At 38.5% G+C, this 16,240-nt stretch overlaps 1 protein-coding gene across 1 annotated transcript in view; it reads left to right on the forward strand.

The window, feature by feature from the left end:
• PCLO (piccolo presynaptic cytomatrix protein) overlaps nt 1-16,240 on the forward strand; it is a 195,719-nt gene that overhangs the window by 148,904 nt on the left and 30,575 nt on the right. The window contains exons 14-16 of the mRNA XM_044277162.1: nt 196-326; nt 1,973-1,999; nt 15,489-15,582. Coding sequence (XP_044133097.1) covers nt 196-326; nt 1,973-1,999; nt 15,489-15,582 — 252 coding nt within the window. The remainder of the gene's footprint in view (nt 1-195; nt 327-1,972; nt 2,000-15,488; nt 15,583-16,240) is intronic.

Below are 16,240 nucleotides of genomic sequence, written 5' to 3' on the forward strand. Positions count from 1 at the left end.
GCAATTCTAATTATACAGTAAGATGAGTGCTCATGTGGTATGAATTATCATAGCAGCTACTGATCCATGCCAAAAGATCCCTACTCTTTCTTACTGCAATATGACGTGTTTGACTTGTCACGTACAAAGTTGTTTGCTATTTGTAATGCATTTGCATTTATGGACGGGAGTTTTTTTTTTGTCTGTGTTTTGTAGCTTCAAGTTAATTATGACAAGCATCTTGGTAATCTCATAATCCACATACTACAAGCAAGGAATCTTGTTCCCAGAGATAACAACGGTTATTCAGATCCTTTTGTGAAAGTGTATCTTCTTCCAGGAAGAGGGTAAGCTGATGATGACTTTTAATTCTGCAGAATAAACATGTTAGAGACATAGAGAGGCTTTAAAAAGTTGCTAATTATGGTGCACACAATATTTGTACCATAATATGCAACTTTTTGGAGCTTCTTCATATTTTTCTAAAGTGCTGAAAAAAGGGGACGGGATCTGTGCAGTCCGCCGGATTTACTATAACTTACGCCACAAAACTATGTAAGATAAAGTCTCTACTAGCCCCTAGCTGGCGAAGACTTCATTTTCTTGCACATGGACTGCCAGAGGTTATACTAATTTATTAAGAGTCATCTGCCCTGAATCTTAAAAAAAATCAGTACATCTTACTTTGGGGCACAGGGGATCAAGACTTGTGTACATGTCCCTTATATAGTATGTTTCCCGTGATTATATTTTCAAAGTGAGATATACTGGATATTGTAAAGTTCAAAAGAACAAACAGTAATATTTGCATTACAGCCACCTATATTTTACTTACATTATATTTTACTTACTATTATATTATTTACACTTCCCTGAAATTCAGACTTGCTAGATACAATATATATATGTGACACAAGTATACTAGGAAGGAATTTTGTACAATGTTAAATGCTTGCTCGCTTTACAACTAACATTTCAGTTCTTAAACGTATGATTATCCAGTTTGTAAATTTCCAAGTTAAAATGTTCTAGTTTTTTTGTGATCGAACAGCTTTATAATTATTAATTGCCTTATCGAATCATCATACAGTTGTTAATGAAAATGTCTTCTGATTGTGACAAATTCAAAACTTCCAGAGCATACTGAAATCACATATGAAAGTGAATAAAATCTTCATATACATTATGTCACATGCCTATGATATATCAGCACACAACAGAGCAAGACTCAAAGGAAGCTACATATATTATGTAAATGTTGGCTTCTTATGGCCTTTTTAAAGATGTTTTAGCCTTAATGTACTAAAGCCCCAGGATTCCAATTATATTTGCATTTTAGCAAAATAAATCAATGGCAAATTTTTTAGCTTATTCATTCCTCTAGTGATAGCAAACATTTAATAAGTCTTCAAAACAAGTTTTCATCATTGGAGACAAAGCTTAGAGACCTTCACAGTTTGCCAGAAGCTGCTAAAACATTAATCAAGGGCATAGCAACTTTGGCTGTGCCATGAGAACGAAGAACAATCTATGGACTAAGTCTTTGGGGAATGTTTAGCTCTTCCAAGCAACCCTACTGTATGCTTTAGCAGATTTGTTCTAGAGAACTGTAGGAGTCTCAAGCCTGGACCACCAATGATTCTAATATTTGTCTATAACTGAATATATATATATAATATACTTTACATGCATTATGCAAAGAACAAGATGGAAGTACTGTCATCCTTGTTACATTGCTGCTGTGAACCAGCATGTTTGTTTTATTTTATTTTTGGTCCATGTTTCCCCAGTATGTTTCTACACTATGTATCTAGTTAATGTATGCCAGTCATGTTCCTAAGGAAATGTCTTGCCTGCCATAACCAGAAATGAAGAGTATGATGTTTACCTTTAAATGTTTTGTTATGTCTTCATTTGTATCTTCTGTTTTATCTTTGCTTGCTTCCTATGCTTTCTTATCTTTGTGTCATTTCCCTTCACTGGGTCCTTACAGCCAAGTTATGGTTGTCCAGAATGCCAGGTAGAGTTTGAATTTATTTTTTTATAAAAAACGGATTGATATTAATTTGCATGACAAAACATACACATAGTGATACTGCTGAAACTTTTTGCAAAATGTGTTACAAATAAATATTTGTAGGCATTTTAGAATTAAAGGGGTTCTCCATTTTTAGGTATTTGATTCAACTGATCAGTATGTTTTCCCAAACATTTATGTAAAAAAATTCTCTTTGGCCGAGTTCATATGTCAGTCAGAGGCTCTTTTCAGGGTCTCCACTGCAGATGTTGTTTAAAACAGCAGAGAGAAAAGTCCTGCATGTGAGACTTTTGACACATATTCTCATTTCTTTGTTTGTACTGATAAAACTGATACTTGACAAACCAATATTAATATAAGATACTACTGTTAGGGTAGTTTAAGGCACATTTTTTTTTTTTTTATTAATGCCGAATTATTTAATGTAATTAAATGGTTTCAAAAGGAATGGAAAATTTAAAGGAGGGAGGGAATTGATTAAACTTTTCCTTATTGTTGATTCCACTTCTGGCATTGGCTCAAACTGCATCTAAAATCACAAAAATTGTATGTTTTTTTTAAAATGGTGTGTGTGTATGTGAAACAACCCTTCAGGTACAGCCACCAGTGGTTCAGGTTCTCTGCAGTGGAATCTCGTACATAAAGTATGAAACATTTACAGTACAAGTGAATGGACAAGATTTCAAAAATCTCATCCATGTGCTGGAGAGAAAACCCATAGTGTAAACTAACTTGCACTGCAGGTTTTCATTCAGAAGTGTGCCAGTTGCTGTGGTTTTACCTGCAGTTTTCAACCTTTGCAGCGCGATGATTGACATCAGCAGAAGACCAGCAGAATTGAAAAGCTAGCTCATTTCAGTTTTGTTTTTTTTGTTGAAAATCTGCAGTGACTGTGTGGCCATACCCAGTATGCATTTTTATCTGTCAATTTTACCAATAAAATATAAAGAGGTAATATTTATTCAGAATATGAGTATGTGGTTGTATAGTCTTTGGTGCTAGCTTTACACCATAGGCTTTCCTTTCTTTTGATGAGTGATATACTGAAACGTGTCAGTCACAGGTCCTTCTTAAGTCACCACTTTGACACATAAAAGAAGATTTTTATATTCCTTCTGCTGTCCAAGAGTGGTCAGTGGTCAATTAAATTTCCTCACTGTTGGATTATTTAGTATTATAAAGTATTTATTCTTTTTTGACCCGATAAGACAGACACCATCTCTACCAGATCACACCAACTACTCCTTCCTCTCATTTGTATCATCTACAGTAGTAATAAAAAAATGCTCCTTAGGTATTGTATAAGACAGTTAAACAATATCACAGCCATGTTAAATTTAACAACTATTCATTAAACAAAATGTATCTATATAATATCCAAAGAAAGTGTATAAGCAGGAATGCTCAACCTGCGGCCCTCCAGCTGTTGCAAAACTACAACAGCTGGAGGGCTGCAGGTTGAGGATCCCTGGTATAATGTATGCATATAAAATATATCAAATTGCTTTATTTTTATAAACCTAGAGAACCCCTTTAACTTGGTTGCATGGCATCGAGGAAATATATAGAAATATATAGAGCATGTTTTGACATTCACTCAGTTTGGATTTTTATTCCTGCTTTCGACTATATGGTATGCAGTATTAAATGGTGGCATTAGAAAGTACAACTTTTCCCACAATAAACAAGCCCTTATATGGCTATGTTAAGGGAAAAAAAAGTTATGGTGGCGCTAAGGCAGGGAATGAAAATTGAAAATGCGAAAATATGTAAAACCGCTGCGTCAGAAAATGGTTAAACTGGTTTCTTTTAACCCTGGGTTCACACCTGAGCGTTTTACAGCGCGTTCAAACGCGCTGTAAAATGCTTAAGACATGAAAACCAATGCTTCCCTATGGGAAGGGTTCACACCTGGGCGTTTTACAGCGCGTACGAACGCGCTGTAAAACGCCCGACGCTCAAACAAGTACTTGAGCTTCTTTGGGGCGTTTTGACGCGCGTTTGTGGCCATAGGACACTGCAGTCAATGACACAAACGCGCGTCAAACGCGCGTTTACTATTACAAAAAACGCGCATAAAAACGCGCGACAAAAACGCGCGTGAAACGCGCGTTTGAGGAACGCTCAGGTGTGAACCCAGGGTAAACGGTCTCAAACGTGTTTCTTAGATATTTTGGTCATCCTGTTGCCTCTAAAGACCTTGCTATATGACGGCTGTCATGTGTTCTTTATCCCTACATGTAATTATCTTTTATGTTCTTTTCCTATGACATTTTCTTGATATACACTCTGCCTTTCTCACATGTGATTTAAATTCTTCCATCCTTCTGTTGTTAAGGTTTAAATCTTCTAAAATTACTCTTCTGAATCTAAGAGAATACATTTTCAGAATTGTGAGCTATCTCTTGGGTAGAGATAAATAAATAAATTAAAATTTGATTTAGTTCCATTTTGACCCTCCAATTCCGTTTAGTCTAGATACATTTGGGGCTCTTGTTGCCTAGAAAAGTATCTGTCTTTCTCTATCAAATCACATAAAATTCTGGTTCAGTAGTACCAGAACATGTTTAAAAATCCTAGTTAAGCTTACAAATTTTTGAATCGATTAGCTCATCTCCACTCTTGATTTTTAGGATTTTTTTGTTTCTGAAATCAGTGTTTTGTACTTGTTATAAAAGCTATTGAAAGATCTATCTTCCCTGGTCTGCGCTGCACCAACTCTGCATTCTCCAGCTCTGCTGAGTGAGGGAGCGTCTGCCAAGCGCAGGGACAGGGAGAAGTGCACACAGCCCAGGCACTGTTATCAGCTGCTGGGGAGGACCTGGTTCCTAACTGAGGTCCTTTTCCTTCATTTTCCTTTGTAAAAACTGAACAGAAGTATTCATTAAGGCAGTCAGCTAGTTCTTTATCTTCTTCCATATACCTTCCTACTTTTGTTTTTACCTTGCACGCAGCCTGCTTCTGCGTCCTCCATCCTTCAACACATAGACGGACCCTGCCTAGCAACCCTATTTTAAACACAGGTAAAAGTAGGCAGTACAGGGAACCAAACTGTGGAATTAAGGGGTAATTGAATACACAGTGAAAAGTTGAAATAGGGCCACCAAGGAGATATTAATCACCACAATCCAATACTCACTCAAAAAATATATATATATACGACAGTTATACTTTAACATTAAGGGCTATCCATTTGATCGGGTAGAGGCTGCCTTAGCCATCTTGATTGAATCTTGTGCGGTGACATGATGACATCACTACGTAGGGCGGCGTGGTGACTTTATACTTTACCGCGCAAGATTTTGTGCTGTATCTTTAATCAAAATGGCCGTAGCCGTATGTATTTTTCCCCCTGCTATTTTAGGGGAAAATGATTTGTTATCATAAAGCATGAGGAAATTCAGCTTTGCTGCAAATTTAATTTTTCCGGAAATTCGGAACCAAGTCAATTTGTTTGACTTTGATTCACTAAACACTAGTTGTTACCATTATCTTGATAATAAACATGTTTTGGTGAGCTATTTTAAAAAAATGCAATCATTTTTTTCTGATTAAAAGGTTTATTTATAGATTGATTTTTTTTTAAGGGTGACTTTTTTGTTGAGCATTATTAAGCTTAATTTTACTTTTTTTTTTCCCCTAGGAAACTTGATATAGCAATCAAGCTTGATCACTTACATAATGCATAGCATTCCAAAGCATAGCATTATTGCCTGTCATTGTTTACACTGATAACCTACGGGCTTTTTTCGGGCACCTGGTTACAATAATGGCCCATTAATGCCCTGCAATAATATTGCAGAGCCATTATGATCTCACAGAGGGAGAACATTCTCTTTTGCCAATACTCATGGTGAGGATTAGATATGAGCGAATTTTTCAAATATTCGATTTGTCTGCTTCGTTGATTTTAGATGTTCCACAATCCTCTCCTTAAGTATGGTTTCCATTAATTTCCCCACTATTGATGTCAGGCTTACTGGCCTATAGTTGCCCGATTCCTCCTTACTACCTTTCTTGTGAATGGGCACAACATTTGCTAATTTCCAATCTTCTGGGACAACTCCTGTTACTAGTGATTGGTTAAATAAATCTGTTAATGGTTTTGCTAGTTCACCGCTAAGCTCTTTTAATAACTTTGGGTATATCCCATCAGGCCCCTTTGACTTATTTGTATTAATTTTAGACAGCTGACTTAGAACCTCTTCCTCTGTAAAGACACATGCATCAAAAGATTCATTAGTCTTATTTCCTAACTGAGGTCCTTTTCCTTCATTTTCCTTTGTAAAAACTGAACAGAAGTATTCATTAAGGCAGTCAGCTAGTTCTTTATCTTCTTCCATATACCTTCCTACTTTTGTTTTTAATTTGGCGCGTGCCTTCTCTTCAAACAGCTGATCAGCGAGGGTGCCGGGTGTCGGACCCAAGCCGAGCTGGTATTGATGACCTATCCTGAGTATCGGTCATCAATAAATATATCTTGGACAACCCCTTTAAAGGGAGTCTGTCACCTCCATATACACCTATACAGGATTGTAACGGTACCTTTGTTCTTTTCTTTAGACTTGCACAAGCAGGAAAAACGAAGTTTAATTCATATGCAAATGAGCACTCGTGTTCAGTGTGTAGGTGCCTTGGCTGCTCTGCCTTCTTTTCACTTTACTCCTCCCCAACCTCTGCCTTTACCCGCCCTCCAAGTCTCTTGCCTCATCGATAGGTCCGGACTTGGAGGGCGGGCAAAGGAAGAGGCTGGAGAGGAGTAAAGTGAAAAGAAGGCAGAGCAGCCCGGGCACCTACACACTGAACACCGCCTTGGGCACTTGCGGGTACTCATTTGCATATGAATTAAACTTAGTTTTGCATGCTTGTGCAAGTCTAAAGAAAAGAACAAAGGTACCGTTACAATCCTGTATAGGTGTGCTACAGAGCCATGTAAGCACTGTATATGGCCATATGGAGGTGACAGTCTCCCTTTTAAGTGGGGAAGGGTGGGAACAGCATGATAAGTCCACAGAGTGGACCTATGATATAGTGAGTTGGAAGCAGCATGAGGAGACCACAGAGTGGCCCAATGACAGGGTCTAGAGGTGGAGATACGTCACAAAAGATTTTACCACATATAACTGCAGCGCAGAACGCTGATTACAATTTGTTTTTCCACCAAGATACATCACAAAATATTTTACTGCATATTACTACAACGCTGAATAAGTTTTGTTTTTCCGCCGAAATACGTCACAAAAGATTTTACCACATACAGTTGCAAGAAAAAGTATGTGAACCCTTTGGAATGATATGGATTTCTGCACAAATTGGTCATAAAATGTGATCTGATCTTTTTCTAAGTCCCAACAATAGACAATCACAGTCTGCTTAAACTAATAACACACAAATAATAAAATGTTACCATGTTTTTATTGAACACACCATATAAACATTCACAGTGCAGGTGGAAAAAGTATGTGAACCCCTGGATTTAATAACTGGTTGAACCTCCTTTGGCACCAATAACTTCAACCAAACATTTTCCTGTAGTTGTAGATCAGATGTGCACAACTGTCAGGAGTAATTCTGGACCATTCCTCTTTACAGAACTGTTTCAGTTCAGCAATATTCTTGGGATGTCTGGTGTGAATCGCTTTCTTGAGGTCATGCCAAAGCATCTCAATCGGGTTAAGGTCAGGACTCTGACTGGGCCACTCCAGAAGGCGTATTTTCTTCTGTTTAAGCCATTCTGTTGTTGATTTACTTCTATGCTTTGGGTCGTTGTCCTGTTGCAACACCCATCTTCTGTTGAGTTTCAGCTGGTGGACAGATGGCCTTAAGTTCTCCTACAAAATGTCTTGATAAACTTGGGAATTCATTTTTCCTTCAATGATAGCAATCCGCCCAGGCCCTGACTGAGAAAAGCAGCCCCAAACTATGATGCCCCCACCACCATACTTCACAGTTGAGATGAGGTTTTGATGTTGGTGTGCTGTGCCTCTTTTTCTCCACACATAGTGTTGTGTGTTTCTTCCAAACAACTCAACTTTGGTTAAATCTGTCCACAGAATATTTTGCCAGTACTGCTGTGGAACATCCAGGTGCTCTTGTGCAAACTGTAAACGTGCAGCAATGTTTTTTTTTTTTTTGGACAGCAGTGGCTTCCTCCCATGAAATCCATTCTTGTTGAGTGTTTTACGTATGGTAGATTTGCTAACAGGGATGTTAGCATATGCCAGAGACTTTTGTAAGTCTTTAGCTGACACTCTAGGATTCTTCTTCACCTCATTGAGCAGTCTGCGCTGTGCTCTTGCAGTTATCTTTACAGGATGGCCACTCCTAGGGAGAGTAGCAGCAGTGCTGAACTTTCTTCATTTATAGACAATTTGTTTTACCGTGGACTGATGAACAGCAAGGCTTTTGGAGATACTTTTATAACCCTTTCCAGCTTTATGCAAGTCAGCAATTCTTAATCTTAGGTCTTCTGGGAGCTCTTTTGTGCGAGGCATCATTCACATCAGGCAATGCTTCTTGTGAAAAGCAAACCCATAACTGGTGTGTGTTTTTTATAGGGCAGGGCAGCTGTAACCAACACCTCCAATCTCATCTCATTGATTGGACTCCAGTTGGCTGGCACCTCACTCCAATTAGCTCTTGGAGAAGTCATTAGTCTAGGGGTTCACATACTTTTTCCACCTTCACTGTGAATGTTTACATGGTGTGTTCAATAAAAACATGGTAACATTGAATTCTTTGTGTGTTATTAGTTTAAGCAGACTGTGATTGTCTATTGTTGTGACTTAGATGAAGATCAGATCACATTTTATGACCAATTTGTGCAGAAATCTATATCATTCCAAAGGGTTCACATACTTTTTCTTGCAACTGTATAACTGCAGCGCTAAACGCTGAATGCAATTTGTTTTTCAACCCAAATTGACTAACTCGAAGATGCTCACCTGCTAATCTGGAGCCCGCCCACCGACCACCTCTCAGTTTATTAAATGGCTATATAATAATTAAAAATCCTGGCTCTCAGCAGTTTGCATGTGTTTTTATTTCATCAATAATTCATACATATATAAAAATATAATTTATATCTAGGATAAAAGGCTATCAATGATTAGCATATAGCTTCCACTTGATCGATAATTTAAACAGTGCATAAACCTTCTACTGCAATTAATACATTCATTTGACGATCTCGGTCCCTCAAATGCAGAGCTCTTGCATTAAAAAAAAAAAATGTATAAAAAAAAGGTTATGCATATGTTAATTTGGGCATGTAAACCCCTATATCTCTGACAAAGGATTCCGTATGGATTGGTAGTTCTATTATATCGCATATAATTTTGAATTTAATTTAATTTTTTCTTAGTTTTAATTTTTTATATGTATATTTATTTATTTATTATTATTATTTTTTCTATATCTCTGACAGGATGCCGTATGGATTGGTAGTGCTATTATATCTCATATAATTTTTAATTTAATTAAATTTTTCATTAGTTTTCATTTTTTATATGTATATTTATGTATTATTTTATTTTATTTTTCATTTTTATATACAATGGAATCATAATCACAAATCGGAAAGATGTTTTATAGGCACAATATCATAACATGATTAGTATAATATATAGTGAGTCAACTCGAATACCCGATTTTTTTCTTAGCGGCATAAGATAAAGAGAGATAGTGTGTGTGTGTATGTATATATATATATATATATATATATAGTAGAAAGAAACCTAGTAAGAAAATGCAACATGTGCATAATGCTAATTTTATAATCCAGTTTTTGATGATCCGGTCCAGATTTTCAATGTCATATAAAATGGTTTAAAAACAGATCACTAAGAAGTCCCATTATTCATTTCTAAATGTTATACCACTGAGGAAGGAATATCTATATTCTGAAGCACGTCTGGTGACGGTTAGCACAAGGACAGTGTGGACAGTGATTTACAAGCTAACACGAGGACAAAACCATAGGTTAAGTCTAGTCTCAAGTCTAGAGTGTATCCGCTTGAAGAAGCTCAGCAAGAAACAGCAGGGCTGAAAGCCGCTAAAGCTCAATTAAGAGCGACATTGCGAGGCATTGCGCTGACAGACCGAGGGAAGACAAGTTCAAACTGACTGAACACGGTCTTGAGTAATCTAAGTGTGCTATCTATAAGTGTGAACTTTAAAGGGCTTCTGTCACCCCCCCAACCCCCAATTTTCAGTTTTTGACTTATTATATTTGTTAATGAAAGCAGATTCCATATATGCCCCTCTTACAGTAAAGAACGTACTTTTATTATATGTAAATTTCTTCACTGCCAGCAAGTCGGGCGGACTTGCTGGTAGCCGCCGCATCCTCTGTTTGAAAATACGCCCCCTCCTCCACTTGATTGACAGGGCCAGCGAGCGCTCTCCTCCTCTCGCTGGCCCTGCCTGCAGCCTCAAATCCCGCGCCTGCGCCGTACCGGTCGTCGATCGGCGCAGGTGCTCTGAGAGAAGGATGGCTGCTCCTTCCTCAGTGCGCCTGCGCTGATGACGTCAGCCCTACACCCGGATGAGAAGAAGGAGCACTGCCCAAGGTAAGAGGGGCATATATGGAATCTGCTTACATTAACAAATATAATAAGTCAAAAACTGAAAATTGGGGGTTGGGGGTGACAGAAGCCCTTTAAAAGTAACATCATAACAACAAAGCACATGTATATGCAAACGACTGCTATGTGCACAAAAATAAACTAGCCGAGCACTGTATCAACATCTTAATCACTAGTGATCATTGCGATCTAAATAAGCATACACATATTTTGTAACAAATATATTTGAAGCATGATCTGCATTGATATATCAACCATCAGTTAGCGATTCAGTTGCGGTTAGCAGGCTGATAGAGTGCAACAGACTGTGGTCAAGCTAAATGTTTTGCCAAAATACTGATCCGTGGATATAAGAAAAATAAATATAACGATCTGCTTGCAATATAACAGTCATCAAGATCACTATAGGACACTGTTCCATTACATGCCCCAATTAATATATGCATAACAGTTTTTTGAATATTTTTTAATCATTTTAATGTGAGAGCTCCACATTTGAGGGACCAAGATCGTCAAATTAATGTATTAATTGTAGTAGAAGGTTTATGCACTGTATGAATTATCGATCAAGTGAACAAAATTATAAACTCAACACTTTGAGTACAGCTCATGAAAATGGGAGCAAAACAAAGATCTGAAACATTTTCTGCATACACAAAAGACCCATTACTCCCAAATATTGTTCACAAATCTGTCTAAATCTGTGTTAGTGAGCACTTCTCCTTTGCCGAGATAATCCATTCCACCTCACAGGTGTGGCATATCAAGGTGCTGATTAGACAGCATGAATATTGCACAGATGTGCCTTAGACTTCCCACAATAAAATGCCACTCTGAAATGTGCAGTTTTATCACACAGCACAATGCCACAGATGTCACAACGTTTGAGGGAGCATGCAATTGGCATGCTGACTGCAGGAATGTCTACCAGAGCTGTTGCCCGTGCAATGAATGTTCATTTCTCTACCATAAGCCGTCTCCAAAGGCATTTCAGAGAATTTTACAGTACATTCAACCAGCCTCACAACCGCAGACCACCTGTAACCACACCAGCCCAGGACATCCTCCACATCCAGCATGTTCACCTCCATGATCATCTGAGACCAGCACCCAGACAGCTGCAGCAACAATCGGTTTGCATAACCAAAGAATTTCTACACAAACTGTCAGAAACCATCTCAGGGAGGCTCATCTGCATGCTTGTTGTCCTCATCGGGGTCTGGACCTGACTGCAGTTTGTTGTCGTAACCAATTTGAGAGGGCAAATGTTCACATTCGATGGCATCTGGCACGTTGGAGAGGCATTCTGTTCACGCACGGTTTTCACTGTTCAGGGCAGATGGTAGACAGCGTGAGTGGCGTCGTGTGGGTGAGCTGATGTCAATGTTGTGTATCGAGTGGCCCATGGTGGCAGTGGGGTTATGGTATAGGCAGGCATATGTCATGGACAACGAATACAAGTGCATTATATAGATGGCATTTTGAATGCACAGAGATACCGTGGTGAGATCCTGAGGCTCAATGTTGTGCCATTCATCCACCACCATCACCTCATGTTGCAGCATGATAATGCACTGCCCCATATTGCAAGGATCTGTACACAATTCCTGGAGGCTGAATACATTACAGTTTTTGCATGGCCAGCATACTCACCGGACATGTCACCCATTGAGCATGTTTGGGATGCTCTTGATCGGCATATATGACAGCATGTTCCAGTTCCTGCTAATTTTCAGCAACTTCGCACAGCTATTGAAGAGGAGTGGACCAACATTCCAGAGGCCACAATCAACAACCTGATCAACTCTATGCGACGGAGATGTGTTGCACTGCGTGAGGCAAATGGTGGCCACACCAGATACTGACTGGTTTTCTGACCCCCCCCCCCCAGTAAGGCAAAAGTGTGCACATTTCAGAGTGGCCTTTCATTGTGGGCAGTCTAAGGCACACCTGTGAAATATTCATGCTGTCTAATCAGCATCTTGATATGCCACACCTGTTAGGTAGGATGGATTATCTCGGCAAAGCAGAAGTGCTCACTAACACAGATTTAGACAGATTTGTGAACAGTATTTTAGAGTAATGGGTCTTTTGTGTATGTAGAAAATGTTTCAGATCTTTGAGTTCAGCTCATGCAAAATGGGAGAAAGACCTAAAGTGTTGCGTTTTATATTTTTGTTCAGTGTATTTGCTAATCATTGATAGCCTTTTATTCTAGATATATATTATATTTTTTTTTATATACAGTCAGGTCCATAAATATTGGGACATCGACACAATTCTAAAATTTTTGTCTCTATATACCACCACAATGGATTTGAAATGAAACGAACAAGATGTGCTTTAACTGCAGACTGTCAACTTTGATTTGAGGGTATTTACATCCAAATCAGGTGAACGGTGTAGTAATTGCAACAGTTTGCATATGTGCCTCCCACTTGTTAAGGGACCAAAAGTAATCGGACAGAATAATAATCATAAATCAAACTTTCACTTTTTAATACTTGGTTGCAAATCCTTTGCAGTCAATTACAGCCTGAAGTCTGGAATGCATAGACATCACCAGATGCTGGCTTTCATCCCTGGTGATGCTCTGCCAGGCCTCTACTGCAACTGTCTTCAGTTCCTGCTTGTTCTTTGGGCATTTTCCCTTCAGTTTTGTCTTCAGAACGTTAAATGCATGTAAATCGGATTCAGGTCAGGTGATTGACTTGGCCATTGCATACGGATGGATCAGAGTTAACACTCCTTTTTTCGGAAATTTCTGAGTTGTAATCTAAGCAAACGCCTTCAATTGCTTTTCAATGGGTTTTGTCTCAAGATAACGCGATAAGTTAAGAAATTTGAGTTAAGAGCTGGAGTGCTAACCATGTTCCATCTGTAACATTCCACTTTTTTCCCTTAAAAAACTCTTTGGTTGCTTTTGTAGTATGCTTTGGGTCATTGTCCATCTGCACTCTGAAGCGCCGTCCAATGAGTTCTGAAGCATTTGGCTGAATATGAGAAGATAATATTGACCGAAACACTTCAGAATTCATCCTGCTGCTTTTGTCAGCAGTCACATCATCAATAAATACAAGAGAACCAGTTCCATTGGCAGCCATACATGCCCACGCCATGACACTACCACCACCATGCTTCACTGATGAGGTGGTATGCTTAGAATCATGAGCAGTTCCTTTCCTTCTCCATACTCTTCTCTTCCCATCACTCTTGTACAAGTTGATCTTGGTCTCATCTGTCCTTGGTCTCATCTGTCCAGTGTTCTTGATCTGGCCAGCTGTTGTGAAGGGTGTTTTCTTCACCAGGGAAAGAATTCTTTGGTCATCCACCACAGTTGTTTTCCGTGGTCTTCCGGGTGTTTTGTTGTTGCTGAGCTCACCGGTGCGTTCTTTCTTTTAAGAATGTTCCAAACAGTTGTTTTGGCCACGCCAAATGTTTTTACTATCTCTCTGATGGGTTTGTTTTGTTTTTTCAGCCTAATAATGGCTTGCTTCACTGATAGTAACAGCTCTTTGGATCTCATCTTGAGAGTTGACAGCAACAGATATCAAATGCAAATAGCAAACTTGAAATTAACTCTGGACCTTTTATCTGCTCATTGTAATTGGGAAAATAACACACCTGGCCATGGAACAGCTGAGAAGCCAATTGTCCCATTACTTTTGGTCCCTTAACAAGTGGGAGGCACATATGCAAACTGTTGTAATTCCTACACCGTTCACCTGATTTGGATGTAAATACCCTCAAATTAAAGCTGACAGTCTGCAGTTAAAGCATATCTTGTTTGTTTCATTTTAAACCCATTGTGGGGGTGTATAGAGCCAAAAAATTTAGAATTATGTTGATGTCCCAATATTTATGGACCTGACTGTATGTATGAACAATTTGTTTTCCCACTGAAATACATCAATAAAGATTTTACTGCCTATAAGTACAGCGCTGAACAGGATTTGTTTTTCCACCAAAATATGTCACAAAAGATTTTCCCACATATAAGTACAGCGCTGAATGCTGAATAAGATTTGTTTTTGCACCAAAATACGTCTCAAAAGGTTTTACCACATATAACTGCGACCGAAATACGTCAATAAAGATTTTACCACATATAACAGAGCATGGAGATGGAGAGCGTGTTCGGAATCCCCCCCTGCACTATATGGACCTCAGAAATGAACCGCTGCTCCTGACAGCAGCTCCTCGGAAGGTCATGGAGCATCCTGGTTATCCGGCATCTATTCGCTCCGCTGAAGGATGATTTTAAAAGTGTGTAGAAGCCACACGGGGCCCCCACACTGCAGATTTATCGTGGAGATATCATGGAGATTTTACCGCATATAATCGCAGCGCTGACTGCTGAATAAATTATATTTTTCAACCGTAATACCACATATAACCGTCGCACTGACTGACTGATACCGCCGCTACTTTCGTGAACCCCTGCACCATTACTTCCCGGGTAGGTAGGCTGCTGCTAAACAGGTGCTCTACCCCGGGCACGTTTGGCTCCCGAACTCCCACTGCTGCCACCCTGCATTCGTTACGAATACAATTTTCTCAGAAACTCCAAACAAATTCCACTTTGTCAGCTTCGATTCGCTCATCTCTAGTGAGAATCGTAGATTAGTGATCGGTGCCTGTGCAATGAAAATTTTGCTTTAACACAGTGATTTCTCTTTACACAGGAGTCTCTCTTAAAAACAGCAATGCAAATCTTATTAAACAGTACAAAGTAGAATTTTTCTAAAATTGCAGAAGTCAAACAAAACAGTGCCATAACTTAAATCAAGTTTACAATCTTGCATCTCTCACAATAGTTGCTTGCATGTGAATCTGTTTAAAAAGCTAAAATGAAATTACTGTGATGTTTGTGTTTAATACCTTAGTGCTGAATACAAACGAAGAACAAAATATGTGCAAAAGAGTTTAAACCCGGAATGGAATCAGACGGTGATTTACAAGAGTATCTCCATGGAACAGGTCTGTGTTATTTTATTTTTAAACTTAAAAGTTGGGAAATATTAAATGTTGGGCAGTTTAGTTACTTCAGTATTATATGAAACCGGGATGAGGTGACGGTTTGACTGGTACTATTTTGGGGGGTATATGCCTTTTAGATCACTTGGTGTAGCAATTTTTGTGATGTATGGTTACAAAAATGACTTTTTTTTTTTACAGTTTTTATTTTTATTTTTTTACAGTGTTCACCTGAAGGGTTAGGTCATGTGATATCTTTATAGAGCAGGTTGTTACGGACACGGCAATACCTAATATGTCAACTTTTATTTATTTCACTTTAGCACAATAATAGCAGTTTTGAAACAAAAAAATAATGTTTTAGTGTCTCCATGTTCTGAGAGCTATATTTATTTATATTTTTTGGGCGATTGTCTTAGGTAGGGGCTCATTTTTTGCGGGATGAGGTGACGGTTTTATTGATGCCATTTTGTGGGACATACGCCTTTTTGATCGCTTGGTGTTGCACTTTTTGTGATGTAAGGTGACAAAAATTGCTTTTTTTTTTACACCGTTAAAAATTTTTTAGGGTGTTTATCGCACATGGTGGATCATATGATATATTTATAGTCATAACTGACGCGACACTTTTTTGGTACTTTTTTTTCTTTACTTTATTTTT

Source organism: Bufo gargarizans, chromosome 2 (genome assembly GCF_014858855.1).
Source record: "Bufo gargarizans isolate SCDJY-AF-19 chromosome 2, ASM1485885v1, whole genome shotgun sequence".
In the NCBI taxonomy this organism is placed as follows: Eukaryota; Metazoa; Chordata; class Amphibia; order Anura; family Bufonidae; genus Bufo; species Bufo gargarizans.